Here is a 26,589-nt window from a genome sequence, read left to right on the forward strand (position 1 = left end):
CTTATCCCGGCAGCTGGAAATAAGTTTCCTCGGGTACCCTCTCTGTAAAAAATTGTCTGCTATTTTATCCATAGCTGGTTCGAGTTTGTCAGGAGTGCTGACGATCCTTTTCACCCTCAATAACTGACTGGTGGGCAGGGACCTCACTCTTACCTTACCTTACTCTTACCTCTTCCAAGTCTGGTGTCCAATTTTTGGACACCTGGGTAGAGGTCAGTGGCAATTGCTTATCCACTGACCTCTACACTAAGGATACAGACTGCAACTCCATTTTGAAATATGACAGCTGCCACCCTAAGTCGATGCTGAGGTCCCTGCCCACCAGTCAGTTATTGAGGGTGAAAAGGATCGTCAGCACTCCTGACAAACTCGAACCAGCTATGGATAAAATAGCAGACAATTTTTTACAGAGAGGGTACCCGAGGAAACTTATTTCCAGCTGCCGGGATAAGGTTCAAGCAGCCTCTAGACATGATCTTTTAAACCCCACTAAACACGCTTCCATGAACAAAAGAGTAGCGTTTGTGTCAACATACAATAATACCTCTGGAAAAATATCTACCATATTGAGGAAATTTTGGGTGCTGCTCCAGAAGGAGTACCCAAGCATTCCTGAATTTCGAATACCACCTTTGATGGCTTATAGACGCCCTAGGAATCTGAAAGACCAAATCATCAAGGCGGATGTATCCCTGAGGAAACAGACTCAGAGATTTTTGACAGTGGAAAACACTGGCTCTTACCCGTGTAGAAGATGCGTGAATTGCACCTACATGGTGAAAGGCAGTTTTTTTCAACACCCTACTACTGGTAGAGAATATAAAATCCCCTACTATTTGACATGTACGAGTGATTTTGTCATCTATATACTATGGTGCCCCTGCAAAAAACTATATGTAGGAGAAACGACCTATGATTTCAAAACACGTATGAATCAACACCGTTACACTATACGGAAACAAAAACAAGACCTACCAGTTCCGAAGCATTTTCTAGAGGCAGGCCATGTAGAAAAGGACCTGAAATGCATGCTAGTTGATCACGTCCCCCCCCCTTAAAAGGGGTGGGGACCGTGTAAGTTTACTAAAAAAGAAGGAACTCAAATGGATTTTCCAACTTCCTACCCTCAAACCAGAGGGTCTGAATGATGACTTTAAGGTAACACATGCTATTTGTAACGCCTAAATTGAGATAACATGACACATCCTGACCTGTGTAATAAGTGTTTTTCTAGTTAAATATTTTGTAATATATACACTATTTCCTTTATCACATTAATAATACTTTCTTTTTGTGTTCTGATCCAGGTCCGACGTGGAAACCCGACGAGATCTCCATCATCCACCTGAAAGCTGAAACCTCCATTAGGATTATCCTCTGTCCCTTTTTTTATATATCTTATATTTTTTTATTATCTGCTTTGGGCCAGGATGTGGACTCCAGTTTAACTAGAGTGGCGCTTTCCTGCTATGGAGAACTGGATGCTGTGGACGGGCTAGACATCCATCGGGTACATTAATTCTCCATATCAGGGGCCGGTGTCTTCTCTGCTAGAACCCGTACCATATAGGTGGTCTAGCAGGTATCACGGTGCACTGGTGAACAACCCCTACCAGTGGGGAAACAACCATCAGTTGCACTGACACCGGGGGCCCGCTGGGAGAAGTACTGGCAACACAGGGACTATGTCAAGCCTTAAATTGTCCACTTTCCAGCACCTAAGATGGCTGACCGGGAGCTCAAGGCGCCGAGGCGCAGGCGCGAGCTCGGTCGACAAGTGCGCAGGCGCCAATACTACGAGAGAGGGCCTGCCAATACTCAAGATGGCTTGTAGTCTCCAGCTGGAACACCACGCATGCGTGAACTGGAATACCACAGGCCTTTGAACCGGAAGTTTGGATCCGGTCACCGGAAATCACTACAGTCGGCAAGGACGCCGATCATCTATCACATTGCTTTTTTTGTTCCTATGGAGGTATCAGGGGGATTGTTTGAGATCTGTATGTTCGGGTCCCACGTCTGGGACTGGAGGTATGGACTGATTGGCACGGAACAATGCTTCATAACACTGCACTGCATAGCAATCGTTTATTGTATGCGTAGCACAAATGTTTTGTTTTTTTAAATTTTTTGTTGTTACACTTTATTTTTGCAGTAGAACAGGGTTCCCTGTACATGAGATGTATAGGAGGTATATTACTGTAAACTTACTTGTTTGTTTATACATGCAAATTATTGTACGCCCACAGGAAGTGAGGTCACATTGTCTCTCCCTATTTAATGCACTCACTATGTAACTTGCACTGCTTGAGGACGGCCACGTGAGGTGGTTGAAACGTCGCTATTGCATATTGGTGATAAATAAAAGTCACTATTCTTCACTACGCTGGAGTGCTGCTGCGTTTACTTGGTTGCTATATATATATACATACACATATATATATATATATATATATATATATATATATATATATATATATATATATATATATATATATATATATATATATATATATATATATATATATATATATATATATATATATATATATATATATATATATATATATATATATATATATATATATATATATATATATATACAGTGATCCCCCAACCTACGATAATTTCAACATGCGATGGCCTCTCAGAGGCCATTGCATGTTTAAGGCAGCATCAACATACAATGCTTTTGTATGTCGGGGCCATCGCATAAACGGCTATCCAGCAGCGCAGACTGCTTCAGCTGCCACCGGATAGCCGTTTACGGTGCCCCGTGTGCTCCGGTGATGTCTCTTACCTGTCCTTGGGGCTCCGGAGCGTCCTCTTCGGGATTCCCTGCATAGCCCACGCTCTCCATCGTCGTCATCACGTCGCCGCGCACGCTGTCCTGTCCTCCAATAGGAGCAGTTTTGCGTAGTGACGTGATGGTGGCGACGGAGAGCAAGGATCCCGGGGAAGCAGAGACGTCCTGAGCGTCGGGGACACCCCGGGGACAGCGATGGAGGGTGACATCCAAGGCAGCGTTCCAGAGCGGCGGGGACAGGCGAGTATAACATCCTATACTTTACATTGCACGGATCCCTCAACATAGGATGGTTTCAACAAACGATGGTTCATTTGGAACGGATTACCATCGTATGTTGAGGGACCACTGTACACATACATTATATATAAATATATATATATACACACACACTTTGTATTGTCTTATTGAGCTGGTGGTGGCACGTGTGGGTGGTTTCTTGAACTGGGTAAAGGTTTTCATTTACCGCTTTGTAACCAGAACAAACATTTTTTTATTAGTTTGGACATTTCGGCAATACCAATAACATCCACTTTTTTGATGTATAGAGACTTTATTTGGATAAAATGGGAAAAGAGGTGATTTAAATTATAACCCCTTAAGTAAACAGCCCATTGCACGCCTTCTAAAAACCATAACTTTTATATTTCTATCTACAGACCATGTGAGGGCTTGTTTTTTGCATGACCAATTTTACTTTGTAATGACATTACTCATTTTACCATAAAATGTACGGCAAACCCCAAAAAATATTATTTGTGTGAGGAAATTGAAAAGAAAACATGAGGGTTTTGTTTTTTCCGCTGTACTCTTAACAGTAAAAATGACATGTTTTCTTTATTCTGTGGGACAATACAATTTAAATGATACCAATGATTACATACATTTCTATTATTGTACGGTTTTTAAAAAACAAAACTTTTTTCACAAAATAGGTTTAAAGTTTTCCTATTTTGACCACCTAAACTATTTTTTTCCCATATAGGAGGCTGTATGAGGGCTCATTTTTTGCCCTTTGATCTATAGTTTTTCTGGTACTACTTTTGTGTATATCTGAGTATTTGATCGCATTTTATCATTTTTATTTGAAATGTGATGTGACCAAAACAGCAATTGTGGACTTTTTTTTTTTTTTTTTTTTTTTTTACATTAACGCCGTTCACTATAAGGAATAATTTACAGTATATTTTGATAGTTTGCTCAGATTATGCATGCAGCAATACCAAATATATTCATTTTTTTTAACGCTTTTTGGGGGTAAAAATGGGAAAAGGGGCAATTTTATTTTTTTTATTGGGGAGGGGATTTTTCACTTTATTTTTTTTAAACACTTTTTATGTCTCCATAGGGGACTATTTATAGCAATCATTTGGATGCTAAAACTGTTCAGTGCTATCCATAAGCAGAGCACTGATGAGTATTACCGTCAATCTTCTTCTCTGTCTGCTCGATGTCAGACCAGAGAAGACGATGCCGATGGACGGACAGAGGCAGGTGAGGGGACCTCCAGCTACCATCTTGGCTGATCTGATCCCATATAGAGCTCTGCATTGCCGCAGATGCAGTGATCTGTATTCATCACGACATCTGAGGGGTTAATGGTGGACATCAGCGACTAATACAGGGACTTACAAAAAAAAAGTGAAAGTTGAGTTGTGATTGGTTGCTTTAAGGAAAAAAAAAAAAAACAGACAATTAGGGTTTCAGGTTGATAGATAAATCAGGGCCAATCTCTCACATAAGTGAGAACACCCCTCACATTTTTCTATGTATTTTATTATATCTTTTCATGTGACAGCACTGAAGAAATGACCCTTTGCTACAATGTAAAGTAACGAGTGCACAGCCTGTATAACCGTGTTTAATGTTGTATCTCCTCAAAATAACGCAACACAAGGCCATAAATGTCTAAACCCTGGCAACTAAAGAGAGTACACCCCTAAGGCTAAGTTTCAACTTTTTTTGTGTAAATTTTTCCCCAAAAAACGCCGAAAACGGCCCATGGCGTTTTTCCATTGATAAAATGCTGCGGCCTGATGTTAGCTGAGAAATCACAAAAAATTCTTTTTCCACTTTGCGTTTTTCAGTTTGGCTTTTTTTCACTCTTTTTTTTAGAGGTGGTTTTGCAAAGTCGCAGCATGAAGTCTATGGGAGTACCAAAAACGCCAAGGAAAACGACATGTGGGTTTTAACTTTGGCATTTTTGCAGGCGTTTTTAATTCTTTTTTGGATTTTAGCAATCCAAAAAAGTAATGGAGATACCTTTTAATAAAATTTCGTAGGGTACCATAAAAAAATAAATAAAAAATACAGTAGTGATGGAAAAAATTGTATCTAACAAAATGTATCTTTTATAACAAACTTTTTACTAATTTTTAAAACAGGGATCAATTTATGTGGGAGGGCAGGGCACTAAAATTGTAGCCATCAATAAGAAAAATGTAGTGTGTTTTTCACATTTAAAAAAAATATTTTTTAGGTACTACTACTACTCCCAGCATGGAACACACTGTCCCATGATGGGAGTAGTAGTACCTGTACCTCTGACACCCGTTGCGATCCTCCTGTATAATGTATAGATGTGGCCGGCCGCTCTTCTATGGTCCCCTGCACTGACTTCTATATACACCAATTCATATTTCCTACAGAGAGCTGTGATTGGTCAGATGGTTCCAGCTAATCACAACTCTCTGTGGGAAATATGAATATGTGTGTATATACGTCAGTGCAGGGGACCATAGAACAGCGGCCGGCCACATCTATACATTATACAGGAGGATCACAGCGGGTGTCAGGAGTGACATGCGCTGTGATCTGTCCTTAACTGCAGGTACTACTGCTCCCAACATGGAGCACACTCTGCTCCATGCTGGGAGCAGTAGTACCTGACACCCATTGCGATCATCCTTCATCCTTGAGATGCAGAGTGGCTTTCTAATGCGCTCGCATCTCTGCTCTGTACTCCGGCCGGCCACTCACCATTCATATTTCCCGCTGAGAGCGAAATGAATGAGGTGAATTTGGTGAATGAGGTGAATTTGTAAATCACATCACTGGCCGGCCTGGAGTATAGTGCAGAGATGCGAGCGCTGTATAGAGCCGCTCCGCATCTTTGCTATAGTATGGACGATTGCATCGGGTGTCAGGAGTGACACCCAGGGCGATCTGTCTATTAGTACAGGAACTACTACTCTCATCATGGAACAGTGTGTCCGATGCTGGGAGTAGTAGTACTACCTAAAAAAAAATATATAAAAAATAAAGAAAAAAAGGTGAAAAACACACATTTTTTTATTATTATCGGTTACATTTTTAGTGCCCTGCCCGCCCACATAAATTGATCCCTGTTTAAAAATTAATAAAAATTTTGTTATAAAAAAAAATAGGAATTTCGTTAAATAATTTTTCCATGACTACTGCATCTTTTTTTTCCAGTACCCAACAATTTTTTTTTTTTTAACCGCAAAGGGGCCAAGAAAGCAATTTCCACTTAAATGAAAAAACGCCAGATGCAGGAAATTGCACTGGCGTTTTTTTCAGGCATTTTTTCACATTATAAAAGAGGACAAAAACAACAAGTAGAAACTTAGCCTTAGTGGAAATGTCAATATTTTGTGATGTCACCATTATTTTTCCAGTACTGCCTTAAGCCTCTTAGGCATGGAGTTTGCCAGATCCTAACAGGTTGCCACTGGAGTCTACTTTCACTCCTCCATGACATCACAGAACTGGCGGATGTTATAGACACTGCACTCCCTCACCTTCTGTTTGAGGATGCCCCACAGATACATAATAGGGTTTAGGTCTGGAGCATGCTTGGCCAGTCCATCACCTTTACCTACAGCTTCTTTAGCAAGGCAGTTGTCATCTTGAAGGAGTGTTCGGGGTCATTATGTTGGAATACTGCTCTTTGGCCCAATCTCGGAATGGAATGAATCGTGCTCTGCTTCAGTATGTCACAGTAGATGTTGGCATTCAAGGTTTCCTCATTGAACTGTAGCTCCTCATTGCCAGCAGCATTCATGTAGCCCCAGACCCTGACACTCCACCCACTATGCTTGACTGCAGGCACAACACACTTGTCTTTGTACTCATTAAATGGTTATTGCTACACACACTTGAAACCATCTGAACCAAATTAGTTTATCTTCGTCTCATCAGACCACAAGGCATGGTTCCAGTAATTGAGGTCCTTAGTCTGCTTGTCTTCAGCAAACTTTTTGTGGCTTTCCTGTGCATCTTTAGAAGAGGCTTCCTTCTGGGATGACAGACCAATTTGATGCAGTGTGCCGTGTATGGCCTAAGCACTGACAGGCTGACCCTCCACCCCTTTCACCTCTGCAGCAATACTGGCTGTACATAAACGTCTGTTTCCCAAAGATAACCTCTAGATATGATGTACGTGAACTCAACTTTTTTAATCGACCATGGCGAGGCCTGTTCTGAGTGGAACCTGTCCAGTGAAACTGTTGTTCCGTCTTGCTATAGCTTAATTTCAGAGTCATGCCAATCTTTATTTCTTCTTACAAAAAATTTTTTTTTTTAGATCCTAAAAAGAGCCCCTTCTTTGCAATAAGGTGCCATGTTGAACTTCATGACCAGTAGTAGGGAGTGTGAGAGTGATAACACCAAATTTAAGACACCTACTTCCTAGTCACACCAGAGATCTTGTACCACACGACACTGGGGGTGAGGGGGGTGTACTCACTTCTGCGAGATACTGAATGAGTGTGTGTGTGTGTGTGTGTGTATACATACACATAGAGACGAACGAACTTCCAGTAATTTGATTCGTCACTAACTTCTTGGCTCAGCGTTTACTGACTTTAGCCTGCATAAATGAGTTCAGCTTTCAGGTGCTCTGGTGGGCTGGAAAAGGTGGATACAGTCCTAGGAGACTCTCTCTTAGGACTGTATCCACCTTTTCCAGCCCATCGGAGCACCTGAAAGCTGAACTCATTTATTCAGGCTAATGTCAGCAAATGCAGAGCCGAGAAGTTCATGACAAATCGAATTACTGGAAGTTCGCTCATCTCTACATACATGCACTCCTATGTGCAATTTTTTTAATTCTTTATTTTTTTTTTAAAGTCAACATGTAACATGTTAAAGTTATCTAGGGGCCAATTTCCCCCACCTACATTTATTCTTTGGAAAATTTACTTGAGGATGTTTGCCAAGAAGGTCTTTATGTCCAAATGCAGCCAGCAGCTGAACATTTGAGCTGTTTGTTGCCATGCATTCACAAGCTAACCTTTGCATTCTTTATACAGTGTTATCATGTTGTACATTCCTAGCAATGACTCTGTATTAAATTACCAAGGTCTTTGACCCTTTGGACCTGGGACAGCTGCAGAAAACAGCAAAAACAGGCTGGGTAGTGTTCAAACCACTGTCTTACTGACAGATTAAAATAAATAAAAACCATACCTGTCCTAAAGAAGGATATCTTTGAGTATATATGGTCCTACAAACAACCTAGGATTGGATGGGCCACTATGCATCTTCATAGGAGGGTGGGGGGGGGTCTCTCAGTATCAAATTTACTTAAATATTACTATGCAGCTCGTATAGCACAACTTGCGCTGATTAATGTGAAGAGGGGAGCTCCAAGGTTGGGTTGGTCTGGAGGAGTCCTAAGTCACACCCTACTCGTTAGCTGCCCTTATGTGGTCCACATCACCTATATCTGCTCTTCTTCCCTCCTCTGCACAAGTCACCTTATACGCTCTCTCTCTGGCGTCAGGTTAGTTTCAAATTTTCTCTGCAATCTCTTCCTTCTCCACTTCTTCCTTATCTACATAATCCATCTTTTTCTCCAGGATTAGCAGCACCCTCTTTCCTTTGGTGACAGGAGCATAATATTTTCTGCTTGAATGACCTATTGGCTGGTCACTCCCTGCCCACCCTGTACCAACGCCACACCATACCCGTACGGGAACATTTTAGGGCGAGACAAGTTTTATTGTTTTATGCCACACAGCTACATCAAGGCACACAAATTCTCCCCACTCCATTTGAACGACATATGTTGCACTCTTCAGATATGCCAGGCTTACATTCACATTTATATGCACATTTTAATTCTCCACCTAAGGACGTTAAACTTAAATTTATGATAGACTGGGATACAGATATACATACAAACACTCACTCACAGTGGAAGGAGTGTTGCACTATTAGTAAAGGCAGCTGGCAGGTATCTCTTGTGGAAACCTCATTACGGATATTGCACCGTTCCTATAGGGTGCCAACACTCTATACTATCTACCCTCTCGTTTCCCTACTGTGCTATCGTGAATGCGGGGCTAGGTGTACATTGTACCACACTTTGTGGAGCTGTCCTATAGTAGCAGGATTGTGGAGACGGATACTAGATATGCTGTCATCTATTCTCTCCTGCCGAGTACCACGTACCCCGTCCTACTGTCTCTTAAGCCACAAACCACCTAGAATGCAGTTTCGTACATTTAAATTTTCTCAATATATCCTGCTTGCCAAACGCATTCATATTGCTTCTCAATGGCGGAAACCAGACCTGCATTTTGCGAGAGTAGTGGAGAGGGTTAACTATTATGTCGAACGAAAAATTGTCTGCTGTTAGGGAAGATCAAGTGGACTGTTTTAATCTAGTTTGGGAACCTTTGTTCTCTTCATCTTATTGTCCTGATATGCACCATGGTTTCTCTCTGTATTGATCCTGTGTCCTCTCTGTTGGGTGGTAATTATACTTTACGTTACCTATACTATGTATGTATGATGGGATATACTAATGGATGTTAAATTGTACCTGGATGTTCTGGTTATTGTTTGGTCTAAGGACCAGTTATTTTATACATTTTTGTACTACTGATGTGTTCACTGTGCATTTCAATAAAGCTTCTCTGTTTGATAGTTAAAATAAATAAATACATTTAAAGCGTACCTGTCAGATCCAACAATTTAAAAAATATATATATATATATTACTCAGTACATCATCCTGACAATGTACATTTAATTTTTATGTGTCTAGCACCTTTTTTTTTTTTCTATTACACTTTTATTGTTGCTCACTTGCTTGAATTCCTCTCCAAGGCAGGGGGCGTGGCCTGACTGTGCACAGGAACATAGAATGTGTCGGCAGATAGGAACCATTTGGCCCATCTAGTCTGCCCAATAATCTGAATCTTATCAATAGTCCCTGGCCCTATCTTATATGAAGGATAGCCTTATGCTTATCCCATGCATGTTTAAACTCCTTCACTGTATTTGCAGCAACCACTTCTGCAGGAAGGCTATCCCATGCATCCACTACTCTCTCAGTAAAGTAATACTTCCTGATATTAGTTTTAAATAAGAGGGGCAAAGGTTTAAAAGTATGTCCTCTTGCGGTAGTTTTCCTTCTTTTGAGTATCTTCTCCTCCTTTACCATGTTGATTCCCTTTATGTATTTAAAAGTCTATCATATCCCCTCTGTCTCTTCTTTCTTCCAAGCTATACATGTTAAGGTCCTTTAACCTTTCCTGGTAAGTTTTATCCTGCAATCCATGTACTAGTTTAGTAGCTCTTCTCTGAACTGTCTCTAGAGTATTTATATCCTTTTGGAGATACGGCCTCCAGTACTGCGCACAATACGCCAAGTTAGGCCTCACCAGTGTTCTGTACAGGGCATGAGCACTTCTCTCTTTCTACTGCTTATACCTCTCCCTATACATCCAAGCAATCTGCTAGCGTTTCCTGCTGCTCTATTACATTGTATTTCTACCTTTAAGTCTTCTGAAATAATTACTCCTAAATCCCTTTCCTCTGATGTCAGGACTGTGTCAAATATTCTATATTCTGCCTGAGGGTTTTTACGCCCCAGGTGCATTATCTTGCACTTGTCCACATTAAATTACAATCTACAATTCTTCTAGTTTTCCTAAATACTTTTCCATTTGGCAGATCCCTCCAGAAACATCAACCCTGTTACATATCTTTGTGTCATCAGCAAAAAGACATACCTTACCATCGAGACCTTTTGCAATATCACTTATTAGGTTATTAAACAATCTTGGTCCCAGTACAGATCCCTGAGGTATCCCACTGGTGACAAGACCTTGCTCTGAATATACTCCATTGACTACAACCCTCTGTTGTCTGTTACTCAGCCACTGCCTAATCCACTCAACAATCTGGGAGTACAAGCTCAATGACTGTAGTTAATTTATAAGTCTTCTATGTGGGACAGTGTCAAAAGCCTTACTAAAATCTAGATATGTGATATCTACTGCTCCTCCGCCATCTATTATTTTAGTCGCCCAGTCAAAAAAAATCTATAAGATTTGTTTGACAAGATCTCCCTGAAGTAAACCCATGTTTTTTATCTTGCAATCCATGGGATTTCAGATATTCCACAATCCTAAATTTAGTAGGGTTTTCATTAATTTCCCCACTATTGATGTCAGATTTACTGGCCTATAGTTGCTTGATTCCTCCCTACTACCTTTCTTGTGAATGGGCACAACATTTGCTAATTTTCAATCTTCTGGGACGACTCCTGTTACCAGTGATTGGTTAAATAAATCGGTTAATGGTTTTGCTTGCTCACTACTAAGGCTGGGTTCACATCATGTTTTTGCCATACTGTTTTTAATCCGTTTTTGCTAAAGAAAACCGTATGGCAAATAAACGGATGGAACAGTATGGGGAAAAAGTAAACCGTATGCGTTTTTAAACTGTATACTGTTTTTAAAAGTGCATGTAGTTCCGTCCGTTTTTATTAAAAAAAAAAAAAAACAACCCATAAATTTTTGATAATTTTGTCCATTTTTAATGGGAGGGGTGTTGGGTGGGGACTTAATGATGCAAATGCACATGTGCAAAGTAAAAACCGTATACGGTTTCCTGTATAGAACTGTATACATGTGAGTTTCCCATTGACGTCCATGTTAAAAAAACACGTATGCGGTTGCAGTACGGTTTTTAAACCAGAGACAAAAACGTGGTCAACCACGGTTTTGACTCCGGTTTAAAAACCGTACTGCAACCGCATAAGTCTTCAGAAAATTAAACAGTGGATGCAAAATCCTGTACATCATTACCACGTGTGATAAAATATTCCTTCACCTCTGAAACTTCATTGCAAGCCAGGTCATTTGTCCCTAGATGAACAAGAACATGCACGTCCCCTTCCTGCTTTGCTTGCATACCCCTCCCTCAGTATGCTGTCTGCTCACATCTCCCCTAGCATTAGCAAAACTACAACTCCCAGCATGTCCACAATGTCAGGGCATGCTGGTAGTTGTAGTTTTGCTAATGCTAGGGGAGATGTGAGCAGGCAGATGGTTACATCTCCCCTAGCATTAGCAAAACTAAAATTCCACACTGTCAGGGCATGCTGGGAGTTGCAGATGTGAGCGGCGGGTGGGCAGAGATGTGAGCGGAGGTGCGCGGTCATGTGAGTGGTGGGGCGGGCAGCTATGGGAGGTAGAGATGTGAGTTGCGGTCGTCTGCTATGGGAGAGATGTGAGCGGCGGCCAGCGGCTATATGAGCAGCAGAGAAAGGGCTGATGCGTCAGCGATCCCGGTAGCTGCACCAGCAGACATCAGCTGTTTTCCCCCGTACACTCCTAGCACTTACAGCATAAGTGAGGCTAGGAGTGCTCTGATGTCAGTTCCGGTGTGGCAGTGCAGTTATTTACTTACCGAGGCAGAGTGAGGGGGCCCGGGAGCGAGGACAGCAGTGCTGGACCTGCTGTCAATCAAACCTGGGTCCATGACGTAGGCGATGACCACTGGACACGGCTGAACTAGTATGTGTCCAAGCAGGGAGGGGGATGGCCAGTTTTTTGACTGGCTTTATCAGCATAAAATCCTCAAAATGTTCTGACGAAAGCAATTGCTAAACATATTGTTTTGCAACGCTGTCCAACATATCAAATGTTTTTGTATCTGACAGTGCCCATTTAAGTAAAGAGATCCTTTAAGTAGCAGTTTGTTTCAGAGATTATTAACTTTTCTGAAAAAAAGATCTAGATGGCTGTTTTACTTACTGGTCCGTATTCCTCCAGATCACCCTTTCCTTCTTCAAGGGTCACAAACTCATTTGTGGGAGTTCTGTGAAGAGACAGTCGCCCTTTCTTTGATCTTTTGTTTGGATCAGCTACCGGATCTTTAAACACATTTACCTGTAGAAAAATACAATATCCACATTTATATTAAAAAAAAAAACGCTATAGAACTGTGCATTCTAGTCTTATAAAAAAAAGTTATCTGCATACCCCGAGGCCATTAGTCACCACATAGCTGCACTTGAATGAGCAGTTTAATAGGTCTCTGGTAAGTTTCTGTAGGAGAGCTCCTCCAGATCCAAAAGAAATATTCTCAATGCTCCACTTATGTTTCTTCATTCCCTCTACAATCTGAAAATATTATGTCATATTCAATAAAATAGATAGAACAGTCAGACATAAAAACAGGGCAGATATAGAATCTAGACATCAATACATCTAATTCTTTGATTAAGTAATTTATAGTAGTGGAAGTACTATTGCTATCCATTTCTTTTCCTAATACTTTCAAAACTGCAAAAAAAAGTTTCTGAATGACATAGAATTTGAATAGAATATTTTAGTTTAACTTTAGTTTTTGTTCACATGCTGCAAGTTTGCTGTGGATCTTCTGCTAAAAATGTGTTTCTGCACCAAAACAATTCAATGGGGGAGATTTATAATACCAGAGTAAAAGTGGAGCAGTTGTTCATTGCAGCCAGATTATTATTATTATTTTTTTTTTAAGATTAAGGTAAAAGAAGAAATTTGGTTGTTATGGGCAACTGCTCTACTTTTTGGTGTTTGGTATTGTTTAAAGTTTACCGTGCGGGATCATAAACATTATAATATATTTTAGTAGTTTAGACATTTATGAAAGCATACCAAATAATATGTAAATTTTTCAATGGAAAAATACGGGTGATTTTATTTATTTTTTATTAGAGGTTTATATAATTTTAGAGACTTTTCTTATTTTTTTTATTTTACACTTTTTAAGTCCCCATAGGGGACTTATATATGCAATCATTAGATTGCATTCACTGTATAATGCTATGCCTATGGCATAGCATTACACCATATGATTGGTGATCTACTGATATAGCCTAGCTAAGCCCAAGCTACATCAGTGAATTGGCGGCAGAAGGCAGGTAAGGGGGACCCTCCTGCGCCGATCACCTTGCGGGGGTTTCGTGAGCTCCACTAAGCTACCAGCAACCTCCTACCTTCACTTTAGATGCAATGATCAATAGTGATCAGTGTCTAAAGTGTTAAATGACGAGCAGCGGTGGGATTGCCCCTGCCTGCCATAAGAAGTGAGTCTGGCTACTGATGGTAGCCCATACTCACAGCTCTAAAACGGGCGCAGCTCCTGCACTTGCTTCAAAGCCACTTAAGGCGTTGGGGTGTAAAGGTAAGTACCAGGGGATGAGGGAGTACCAGTATGCCCTGTGTCCTTAAGTGGTTAAAATCAATTGCAGAAAGTTTACAGCAATGCACAGTATGTGACCGCACCCTCAGGGTATATTGACACATACTGCTTGCTGTAAATTTAAAGCTGCAGATCTGAATCGGTGTTCACCTATTTAGTTCCACCGATTTACACAGCATCACATCTGCAGTAAGTAGAGTATGCCAATGTACTCTTACAGGTAATCACTTGCAGTGTTAAGCACAAAGGGGGAGATTTATCAAAACCTGTGCAGAGAAATCTGACCAGTTGCCCATAGCAAACATAATACTTCTTTCATTTCTAAATAGTCCTCTGAAAAATAAAAGAAGCGATCTGGTTGGGTGCTATGGGCAACTGGTCAGCATTTCCTTTACACAGGATTTCATAAATCTCCAAAATGTTAAGTCCAAGATTTATAACACAGCCCTCACCTCTTGCAAAGTGTTTATATCCACACCATCTCCTTGAATTACACGAATGTAAGGTGGCAAGACTTTGTAACCCCTTTCATTTTCTTGCACAGGAAATTTTCTTCCTAAAATCTCTAGCACCTGGAAATTAAAATTATAACTTTAATATAAACATAAATATGCGCAATGCAAGAAAAGAGCCCTACATATAAATGTGTGAAATGTAAATAAAAAATGTAGGAATAAACGCTCTCCATTACCTTTAAAACTGTATCAAGGGGATTTCCAGAGTCTGGTCGAACTATCAAAGGAGCATCTGCACTTCTTGACTCTATTAAACTTCTTAAATCTTCTCCCCAGATTTTCTCACAGGCATTGTAAATATCATAACTATCACTGACCACGGAGACTGGTACTGAAGAGAACTGTGTTACAATGTGTTTAAAAGCATCCTTCTCATGGTCTTTTCCCCAGGCAGTGATTGTGCTATAACATATCAAAATGAGATAAGTGTTAAATGATGGCGGTATTACGCTCTTTATTGAGACATTGGGTCACCTTTATGCATCACTTAAACTTGCTGTAGAATATGAAGTCACCTATATGGTAACTGTGCATGAACTTATTATGTAAAGATTTCAATATGGTCCTTCATTTAACCTATTCAAACGGTGACAGAAAAAATATTAGCAATATTAGACCACCAATGTGCTAATGCTTTGGCCCTGAAATCCTTACTTGGACTCTCTAGGACTATAACTCCTTAACGACGAAGGGCGTATATTTATGTCCTCCACCGGCTCCCGCGATATGCCGCGGGGTCACCGTGCATTACACCATATGATTGGCGATCTACTGATATAGCCTAGCTAAGCCCAAAAACTGAAAAACCCTGCGTCCTTAAGGGGATAAACTGGGGAAAAGCTGACTTGATCAAGTGTTATAATTTGCCTTTAGAGCTACAGATTGATTTTAACTATAAAGTTACAGCTGTAGTCCACAAGATTGGGATACTACTCAATGTATTGCTCTTTGAATGGCAGCTGTAGCTTGATAAATAAAATAAAATTTTAGCACTTTAAAAAGGAAAAACCCAACCCTACGATCAGCCAAACACGAAAATGACTGTCCCTCAGCTGATCACTGGCACTGTGGGGCCCTAAAATGTCATTGTCTGTTGACTGTACATCCCCCTGTGTAAAAAAGGGTATATTGGTCTGTCAATAATGTAAGTGAAAGGCCACAAACGATGAAGTCCTCACAATAAGGGCTCATTCACATGGCTCTGTCCCGTTCTCATGCCTCTCAATAAATTTGTTTAAGCCTTTTTGCAAACAGTTTGCAAACTGTTGTAAATGGATCCCATTGATGTAAATGGGATTTTTTTTTTTTATCAATCCTTTGTCATCCTTTTGCATCGGCCTCTGGCCCTTTGTAAAAATTGCAAATTTGGGGAAAATGCTGCACTCTAGTGAAATTTTTTCTCATTTACACATCCAATTTTAACGAAAAGTCGTCAAACACCTGTGGGGTGTTAAAGGAGATGTCCGGTGCTCACTTTTATTTTATCAGTTCCGGGCTGAAAAATAAAAGAAAACAAATTTTCTCTTACCTGCCTAGGCTCCCCCGATGCTTCAGTACAGGTGTTCGGTCACCAGCTGTATTCTTCTTACTTCCTTTTAGCCCGGCACGTCACACGGAGCTTCAACCTATCACCGGCCGCAGCGATGTCCCGCCTCGGCCAGTCATAGGCTGAAGCTCCGTGTGACATGCCGGGCTAACAGGAAGTAAGAAGAATACAGCCCGGGGACCGAACGCCTGTACCGGAGCACCGGGGGAGCGTAGGCAGGCAAGAGAAAGCTTATATATATTTTTTTTTTTGCAGCCCGGAACGGATACAATAAGAAAAGTGAGCACCGGAAATGTCCTTTAAGGCTAACTGGACCCATTGTTACGTGCCTTGAGGGGTGTAGTTTCCAAAATGGTATGCCATGTGGGGTTTTCTGCTGTTCTGGCACCATAAGGGGCTTCCTAAATGTGACATGCCCCCCAAAAACCATTTCAGCACAATTCACTCTCCAAAATCCCATTGTTGCTCCTTCCCTTCTGAGCCCTCTACAGTGCCCGCCGAACACTTGACATACGAATATGAGATATTTCCTTACTTGAGAGAAATTGGGTTACAAATTTTGGGGGGGCTTTTTCTCCTATTACTACTTGCAAAAATTCAAAAACTGTGTCTACAAGAACATGCGAGTGTAAAAGAAGATGTAAGAGTGTAAGATTTTGAATTTTCTCCTTCACGTTGCTGCTATTCCTGTGAAACACCTAAAGGGTTAACACACTTACTGAATGTCATTTTGGATACTTTGAGGGGTGCAGTTTTTATAATTGGGTCATTTGTGGGGTATTTCTAATATGAAGGCCCTTCAAATCCACTTCAAACCTGAACTGGTCCCTGAAAAATTCAGATTTTGAAAATTTTGAGAAAAATTGCTGCTGAACTTTGAAGCCCTCTGATGTCTTCCAAAAGTAAAAACAGGTCAACTTTATGATGCAAATATAAAGTAAAGTAGACATATCGTATTTGTGAATCAATATATAATTTGGAATGTCTATTTTCCTTACAAGCAGAGAGCTTCAAAGTTAGAAAAATGCAACATTTTCAAATTTTTCATCAAATTTTTGCATTTTTCACCAAGAAATGATGCAAGTATCAACGAAAATTTACCCCTTCCATAAAGTAGAATATGTAAAGAAAAAACAGTCTCGGAATCAAATTTATAAGTAAAAGCATCCCAGAGTTATTAATGCTTAAAGTGACAGTGGTCAGATTTGAAAAAAAAATGCTCCCGTCCTTAGGGTCATAATGGGCTCCATTCCCAAGGGGTTAAACATATACATTTTCCTGCATGTAGTTATGATTTTTTCAAGAAGTACGACAAAATCAAACCTATATAAGTAGGGTATCATTTTAACCGTATGGACCTACAGAATAAAGATCAGGTGTCATTTTTACAAAGTACTTTGTGGAAACGGAAGGGGCATAGGATGGTGTATAGCTTGTCCCCGGAGAGTTTTTTTTTTTTTTTAACAAGACTAACTGGGATGATTTGAGTTGCTGTTATTTATCCGGACATAAAGTCCCCATCTTTACTGCCTCACTTCTGAATTCATACATTTTGTAAATGTGGCCAGACAGGCAAACATTGGCCTTCGTAAGAAAATCTTTGGAAATGGTACTATACATTTGGCTCATGACACTGCAATGTAAAGAATGTTTTTTGTAACATTGTTACATTTTGTCACGTTGTCCTTCCATCACCACCAATGCTCTATGTGGAGAGTTAAAGGGGTATTCCAGGCAAAAACTTTTTTTTATATATCAACTGGCTCCAGAAAGTTAAACAGATTTGTAAATTGCTTCTATTAAAAAAATCTTAATCCTTCCAATAGTTATTAGCTTCTGAAGTTTTCTGTCTAACTGCTCAATGATGATGTCACGTCCCTGGAGCTGTGCATGATGGGAGAATATCCCCATAGGAGCTGGACAGCTCCCGGGACGCGAGTCATCAGAAAGCAGTTCGACAGAAAACAGCAACTCAACTTCAGAAGCTAATAACTATTGGAAGGATTAAGAGTTTTTAATAGAAGTAATTTACAAATCTGTTTAACTTTCCGGAGCCAGTTGATATATATAAAAAAAGTTTTTGCCTGGAATACCCCTTTAACTAAACTTGCTAAAGTATTGCATAGAGTCAAGAGCTTATTTTAAAAGTGACAAAAAGTTTGCTGATCTGATCAGATATTGCAATTCATGTTTCCATTGTGAATATTCAGAGGACTCATGAATTATAAAACCTACCTGTGTTCAGCAGCTGGCACAGAAAATCCAGGCACTGGGTCCTTTGTTCCATAGTATCGCTTTATCAAGCCAATTCCTGGTACAGTATCTGTTCCTTTGAAGTTAACAAGATGTGCTGAAGCCCCAATTCCTGCAGTCTTAATAAAAAAAGGAAAATATTTAATTTACAGATGTGGGTCATAACACCAAATATTCGTATCACCTACCGCACGTATAAGCAAAGAACACAGAGTTTTGTAAACTCTTTGTAAAAGTTTGACTTGGAAATTATAATAGATCACCTACATCACTGACATTTTAATCCAACCAGGATGTTTGCCAAGGTGTCTGTGAGAAAGGGTCAGGAAAAAGCAGCACAAGAAGGTACTATGAGTATGCAACATACAGTATATCTTGAATAAATGGAATACTATGAATGGTTCTAATGAAGACTGAAAAGACTGAATTTTTATAGCTATTTCTCTATGCTGGAAAAAGTCATCTTCAATAGCAACACATTTATTATTTTGTAGAATGAAATTACAATCCTTTTTTAGGGACAGTGGTCATTTGTTTTGGGACAATTACTGTAAATTGTGAACCTATCTTGAGACTTAAAATAAATAATTGCCACTCTTGCCTCTTGAAAACGCAGTGGAGACGGCGAAACATGTAGAGGCGGGCAATTGAGTGTTTTTAATATATCAGTACGGACCTCATAATGGCACTGCAGAGCCATACTACCTAGTGAAAGGGAGTGTTCACTCCATATATATTTACAGTATACAGGGTCTGTCCTGATAACATTTTAACCCATTGGGGGCACAGAGCAGTGTTTTAAATGTATACAATAAAAGTTAATTTTTAAGGGGTTGATTCTAAAGGGGTTTTTACCCCGGGCTTTTGCCCTGGGGTTAGGTTTTTGTCAATAATAAGGGCCCCTTTCTGCCCTAGGGTCAATTGGATTTATTGTTTTTCAGGCAATCACATGTACTGCAGCTTGGCAGTGTATTAGGTACTGTATGTAGAATGGGGTTTCCAGATACAAAGGCCCACATTTACTATAGTGTTTACACCCTTTTTTTCCCCCGTACATTTGGCGCATCTTTCAAAAAATTTGCGCCTTTTGTAGCTAGACGTTTTTGCTTCTTCCAGATGTTTTTGACTATCTGTACACTCTTATATTTTGAGTAGTCTGTAGACGTGATTTTATGAAGTGCGCCTTTTTGTAAAAAGGCGCAAAAAAAAAAAGGCGCAAGTCGGCCAAAAAGGTGCAAATCTACACCAGCCCAGACCTACTGTAGCTTTTTGGTGTATGCATAGAGAGAAATTTCCGAAAATGTGCACCTGCACAAAATTTATCACATGCTCTGCGACCATTTAATAAATTTGGTGCTCCTACACATTATCTGCACACAAAAAAAAAGGTGTAGAAAAATGCTTCACTTACACCTACCATGATAAATGTGGGCCAATGTTCTTTTGGCATTGTATGTTGAATATGTTGTAATCCAAGGCCACTGTAACTACTTGAAGGATCACAACTGTATGTATGCATGATATAGATATAATATTATATATATATATATATATATATATATATATATATATATATATATATATATATATAATTTTTTTTTATTAAAATAGCTAATTAAAAGTTCTCAGCTTTATATAAACAAACTACAGCATGCTAGATGCTGGCTCATCTGTCCTCCCCAGTACTTTACCCTGATGACATGCTCTTCCGACTCTTGATGTTGTTCCGAACCCACTGCAGCCGAGACAGTCATGTGTTCGGAACATCAGCAGCAGAGTAGGGAAATTGTGCCATACATTTTGCACTCTCAGTATTTTAAAATAGATTTAAACCTGCTTATGCCAAGGCTATATTAATCAATACACTAGAAAATAATGACAAGAAATGTTACACTTTACTATTTAATCATGTCAATGTTTATTTGCAAACATACCTGAATGTATGTAGTAATATATCACCCTGCTAATCCAAAGTCTATACAGTGTATGGAGTATCCCGCAGAGAGCACAGTGGTCACACAATATCATGTCAATACTATGGCTAACAGATCTGCAAATGTAGTTTAACCTCTGCTGTATAATGCCCAGACTTTGGGGGAGATTTATCAAAACCTGTGCAGAAAAAAAAAAGCATACAACATGCCCATAGCAACCATCAGATCGCTTCTTTTATTTTTCAGAGGTCTTTTAAAACATAAAAGAAGCGATCTGATTGGTGGTTATGGGCAACTGGTCAACTTTTCCACTGCACAAATTTTGATAAATCTCCCCCTTTGAACCTACAGGACAACCTGTGGCCTCAGGCAGATTGGACCAAATGGTCTGATTTCTAAGTATATTTGTAATTGGCCATATATACTATTAACAGATTATTAGAATTGTTCGAACAATTTTTATACAACCGAGGGACAAATAGAACTATACAAATGAAGTGACATCTTACCTCTTGTGAAGAAACCCCTCTGTAGCCAAAGTCGTGTAATTTATACTCCAGACCTGTTAAACTACCTGATGTTTCCAATAAATATTTGGCAAGAATCTTCTTCTGCTCTCTGGAATTTGTAGCAACAGTGATTGGGTACCATGTTTGCACAAGGATGGTCTATGTAAAAACAGTTCAAACAACATGTAAGAACTGGTAGAACTGAAGTCAATATTAAAGTACCTGATGATTAAAAAAAGCATATACTAAGCTGGCTGAGGAAACAACACGCAGACAGAAACTTCAAACTATAGGGGTTGTCTGGGGGCAACAACATTTTGTTCCTGGGTGGGAGGGGGTGGAAAAATATACATAACACCTCCTCCTCCAGTCCCCTGTGGGGGCATTTGGCCCTTGCTGGTCTCCGCTTCTTCCATGTTCTGTGATATCCTGATCCCACAGGAGCTGCCTGCTCAGCCAATCAGTGGCTGAAGTGTGTCCCTCCTCAGTCACTGACTAGCTGAGCGAGCAGGTCCTGTGGTGTTGGGACAAAACAAAACCAGGAAGAAGCGAAAACTAACACCCCTGGATTGACCACTGCAGAGGACTGGAGGAGGAGAGTATAGTATCTTTATTTTTATATTTTTTTTTATGCCACCACCATAGAATTTTTTTTTTCCCTTGAGGACATTGGACGTAAAAAGTACGTCCTGCCTATGTAAATGTACATTTCTATGCGCGAAGGGAGTGCAGGAGTTGCACTCTTCATGCCCTTTGTAAAAATTTATTTTGTAAAAACAAGTAACATTTTTTTTTTAAAAGCAGTTTTCTTTTTCAATTTCCCCACAGAAATATTTTGTAATATTTGTGTTTCTACATACATTTTATGGTATAATTAGTGATGTAATTACAAAGTACAATTGGTCTTGCAAAAGACAAGTCCTCATATAGGCCTGAAAATGATAAAATAAAAGTTATGGCTCTCAGAAGGCGAGGAGGAAAAATATGAAAATACAAAAAGATGTTGGTGTCCTTAAGGGGTTAAGGAACAAGTTTTTGTTTGTAAGCGTATTAAAGCAACTTTTTAAAATGAAGCTTTAGTCTAAGTGAAGGTGGGGGGAAATACTTAAAAGGAAGGAAAACAGTTTCTGTGTGCACTGTAGACACTGAGGGGGAGATTTATCAAAACCTATGCAAAGGAGAAGTTGCCCAGTTGCCCATAGCAACCAATCAGATTTCTTATTTCATTTTGCAAAGGCCTTGTTAAAAATGAAAGAAGTGAGCTGATTGGTTGCTATGGGCAACTGGGCAACTTTTCCTCTGCACGGGTTTTGATAAATCTTCCCCTGAATGTTTCCTATGCTAACTAGCCCCCCCAACACCACTACCACTCTCCCCTTTCTCAGATTGTCTCCAGCACGGTTTATACTTTTTTTTTTGCCATCACATGTCAATAAAATGTATCCTTTGGACACTTAAAGGTGCATTCAACATTTCAAGGAATTGCATTATTACTGATTTTCTTATACATATTTGCAAATGGGATGGACTTTGGTAATAGAAGATAAAGACAATAGGGTATTCACATTCTTTGAGGCTACCAATCTTGAGGCACCAGGACAAAGTTCTACAGCCACAAATGGGACCTGCATTCTGACAGTCCTTCAGTATCTAAACCATACTGGGAACAATTCTAGAACCAGATACACCTTGTAACCATCTAGGAATCAACCAAATCTAAATGTGCACTTCAAAGTCAAATGTATTAGTACAAACTGTTCCACCCTTTGCCTCCACTCTCTTGTAAGACTCAATTAAAGTCTGAAACATGGTGTAGGTGTTCCTACATAATGTAGGTGTGTAGGTGTTGCCATAATTCCCCCCCGAACTGTATAGAGGTCACTACTCTTTTTTTGGCTGGAATAGGTCTCTTGCCAGATGCAAAATCCAGTTTCAGCCATCTGACTGCTAGATTGAACTAAAACATTCGTCTACCACTTCAGTGGCAACAAGATTTACACCACTCTGCTAAATAGCCAAGCACAATGCCAAGCCTCTTTCAGTTACCCCAACTCTCTTAACTCTTTTCTGATAAGGTCCACCCACTAGAGGCAGAGCCAGTTCTAGAGGCATTATGACCCCTTGGTTTAAATTCTGTGTGTGTAACAGTGTAGCCATGCACTGAAAACTGTTACAGTCGAGCACAGGAGCAAGACAAGGAATGGAATGATGTGGTACCTAGAAATCATATCCAGGTACACCATATGTAATTGTTCATAACTGCAGTTTGCATACATTTATTAGAAGATATAACACAAAAACACCAACTTGGAATAAAATAGGAAAAGACGGGGGAAGTGCTGCTTCTGAAGAGCCTTATTACAAAAAGTAGGCAACCATTGTAATTGTTGCAGATACCTCAGTATCAGAATGCTGTAAGTAAATGATTAAGCTAAAAAAATAAGATAAGAGTTTCTGTTTAAACATGAAGTATTAAATATTAGTGAGTTATGATTCTAGTTTAAATGGTTGGCAATACACAGTCAAATGAATTAGTCATCTATAAATTATAACACTCAAAAATCCAAACAACCAGGAGTAAACATGCAAGAGAAAAAATAAATAAAAACTTAACTAGATTACTAAACAAACCTCTATCCAGTTAGTAAGCCAGTAGCATTCAGGATCTGTATTTTCTACTGTAAAGAGTACATTCCCTCTGGGGATTACACTGCCTTCAGGCACAGCTTTAACTTCAATTGGCAGATGGCCATCATATTTCTGTAAAGCACAAAATATAGAACTAGTGTAACATGGTGTATTAAATAATAAACACAGTATTCATCGGTCCCTCACATTGTGTTCTTGCTCTGGCTGAAAAATTCCAATCCTACATATAGCACTGGGTGCCAAAGTTTAAATGCCAGTTTCCTAAAACAGATCACACTTGCATGGGACATGTGTTGAAGGTTTAAGTACACTATAACATATAATAATATTATTAATAATTATATATGTATTAACATGACTAAGATTACATAAAAAATTACATTTCTCTTAATAGCGCTGCACAGGCCTCAATAAGATTTGTTTTCTATACAGGCATAAAAAAGGAACATTTGTGTTTATTAAACCTGCTTTCACTTGTTCACTTATTGGTTTATATATCACTACATCGCTTTCCTATGTTTCTTTCAAAGTATAAATAAAGATTATAAAGAAGAGCAGAAACACTTCTACAGTACACACACTACTAGGCTGGAGAGTCCTTCTGAGTCCCCTGTAGGGTATATAAATCATGGTGAAGGCATGCAAATTTAAAAAAAAAATAAAAATACTTACCTCTCCTTCCTTTTACCTCTCCTTCCTTTTCCTCAGCAATTTTTAGCATGGGTGGCTAGATGCTGGGAGTGATGCTACCTTACAACGAAATGTAAGGGAGTGACTACAGACTACCACTTTTCTACAGTGTAAATAGGGGGTAATGACAATTTGTAGTCACATGAAATTTAGTCACCAGGACTACTGCTATGGCTATTGAGCAAAGGTTTAGGACTATCCAGAGTGGATATAGTATGTGAAGGGACACATTTTGTTTTGGAATTACTGCTTTTCTCAATGTTCATCAATTTACACATTTGAAGACAACATGCTAGAGAGAAAATAAAGATGCCAATGACTGCCATTTTCTTGTAGCATTAAGGTCAATGGGAATAGTCCGCATCCGCTGTACAACAAACTGTACAGCTAAGTTTCCTGGCTCCAAACAAAGCCTGTGACAAAGATGTGGATGAGGCCTAAGTCTATTTTCATTTAAATAAGACCAATTAAGGGACTGTTATTTTGTTAAAAAAAATAAAATAAAGCCACACTAAAAAGGTATCACAAAAAATTAATTAAAAAAATTCACCACATAGTGTATATTAAAAGAAATCCCATAACTGTATAAGTGACCTAAACTATTAAAAAAAAAACTATTGAAAGACCAGTAGCTAGATACCAAAGAATCATATCACTGTATTCCCACCATCTGGTTGGGACTGAACATTATGGGGGAAGATTTATCAAAATCTAAGAAGCGTGGTGCTGTTGCCCATAGCAAACAGATTTCTTTTTTTTTTTTTTTTTTTTTTTAAAGGCCTGTAAATATTAACCCCTTAAGGAATGAACCCTTTTTCACCTTAAAGGGGTACTCCGCCCCTAGACATCTTATCCCCTATGCTGGGGACCCCGGGGATCGCTGCTGCAGCACCCCGCTATCATTACTGCGCAGAGCGAGATCGTTTTGCACGTAATGACGGGCAATACAGGGGCCGGAGCATCGTTACGTCACGGCTCCGCCCCTCGTGACGTCACAGCTTGCCCCCGTCAATACAAGTCTATGGGAGGGGTGGCGGTCGTCACGCCCCCTGCCATAGACTTGCATTAAGGGGACGGGCCATGATGTCATGAGGGGCGGGGCCATGACATCACGCTGCTCCGGCCCCTGTATCGCCCGTCATTACGCACAGAGCGGACTCGCTCTGCACAGTAATGATGGTGGGGTGCCGCAGCGGTGATCCCCGGGGTCCCCAGCAGCGGGACCGCGGCGATCTAACATCTTATCCCCTATCCTTTGGATAGGGGATAAGATGCCAGGGGCGGAGTACCCCTTTAAGGACTGAGCTCTTTTTTGCAATTCTGACCACTGTCACTTTAAGCATTAATAACTCTGGGATGCTTTTACCGATTGTTTTGATTCCGGGATTGTTTTTTCGTGACATATTCTACTTTAACACATGAAAATTTGGCATTTTTCTAACTTTTAAACTCTCTGCTTGTAAAAGAAAATAGACATTCCAAATAAATTATATATTGATTCACATATACAATATGTCTACTTTATGTTTGCATCATAAAATTGACGAGTTCTTACTTTTGGAAGACATCAGAGGGCTTCAAAGTTCAGCACCAATTTTCCAATTATTCACAAAATTTACAAAACCGGAATTTTTCAGGGACCAGTACAGTTTCGAAGTGGATTTGAGGGGGTCTTCATATTAGAAATACCCCATAAATGACCCAATTATAAAGACTGCACCACTCCAAGTATTCAAAATGACATTCAGAAAGTGTCTTAACCCTTTAGGTGTTTCACAGGAATAGCAGCAAGGTAAAGGAGAAAATTGAAAATCTTCATTTTTTACACTTGCATGATCTTGTAGACCCAGTTATTGAAATTTTACAAGGGGTAAAAGGAGAAAAAGCCCCCCCAAAATTTGTAACCCAATTTCTCTTGAGTAAGGAAATACCTCATATGTGTATGTCAAGTGTTCGGTGGGTGCAGTAGAGGGCTCAGAAGGGAAGGAGCAACAATGGGATTTTGGAGAGTGAATTTTGCTGAAATTGTTTTTAAGGGGCATGTCACATTTAGGAAGCCCCTATGGTGCAAGAACAGCAGAAAACCCCACATGGCATACCATTTTGGAAACTACACCCCTCAAGGCACGTAACAAGGGGTCCAGTGAGCCTTAACACCTCACAGGTGTTTGACGACTTTTCGTTAAAGTTGGATGTGTAAATGAATTTTAATTTTTTTTCACTAAAATGCTGGTTTTCCCCCA

General features: G+C 39.7%; 1 protein-coding gene across 2 annotated transcripts in view; it reads right to left on the bottom strand.

Moving 5' to 3' along the window:
- Positions 1–26,589, bottom strand: part of NAMPT (nicotinamide phosphoribosyltransferase) — a 92,841-nt gene that overhangs the window by 4,448 nt on the left and 61,804 nt on the right. For both annotated transcript variants that reach the window (XM_056573562.1, XM_056573561.1), the window contains 7 exons: positions 23,639–23,767; positions 21,008–21,166; positions 18,547–18,683; positions 14,942–15,167; positions 14,703–14,822; positions 13,050–13,190; positions 12,822–12,956 (listed from right to left, as the gene is read on the bottom strand). In XM_056573562.1, coding sequence (XP_056429537.1) covers positions 12,822–12,956; positions 13,050–13,190; positions 14,703–14,822; positions 14,942–15,167; positions 18,547–18,683; positions 21,008–21,166; positions 23,639–23,767 — 1,047 coding nt within the window. The remainder of the gene's footprint in view (positions 1–12,821; positions 12,957–13,049; positions 13,191–14,702; positions 14,823–14,941; positions 15,168–18,546; positions 18,684–21,007; positions 21,167–23,638; positions 23,768–26,589) is intronic.

The sequence above is a fragment of the Hyla sarda genome, chromosome 4, assembly GCF_029499605.1.
Source record: "Hyla sarda isolate aHylSar1 chromosome 4, aHylSar1.hap1, whole genome shotgun sequence".
Lineage (NCBI taxonomy): Eukaryota > Metazoa > Chordata > Amphibia > Anura > Hylidae > Hyla > Hyla sarda.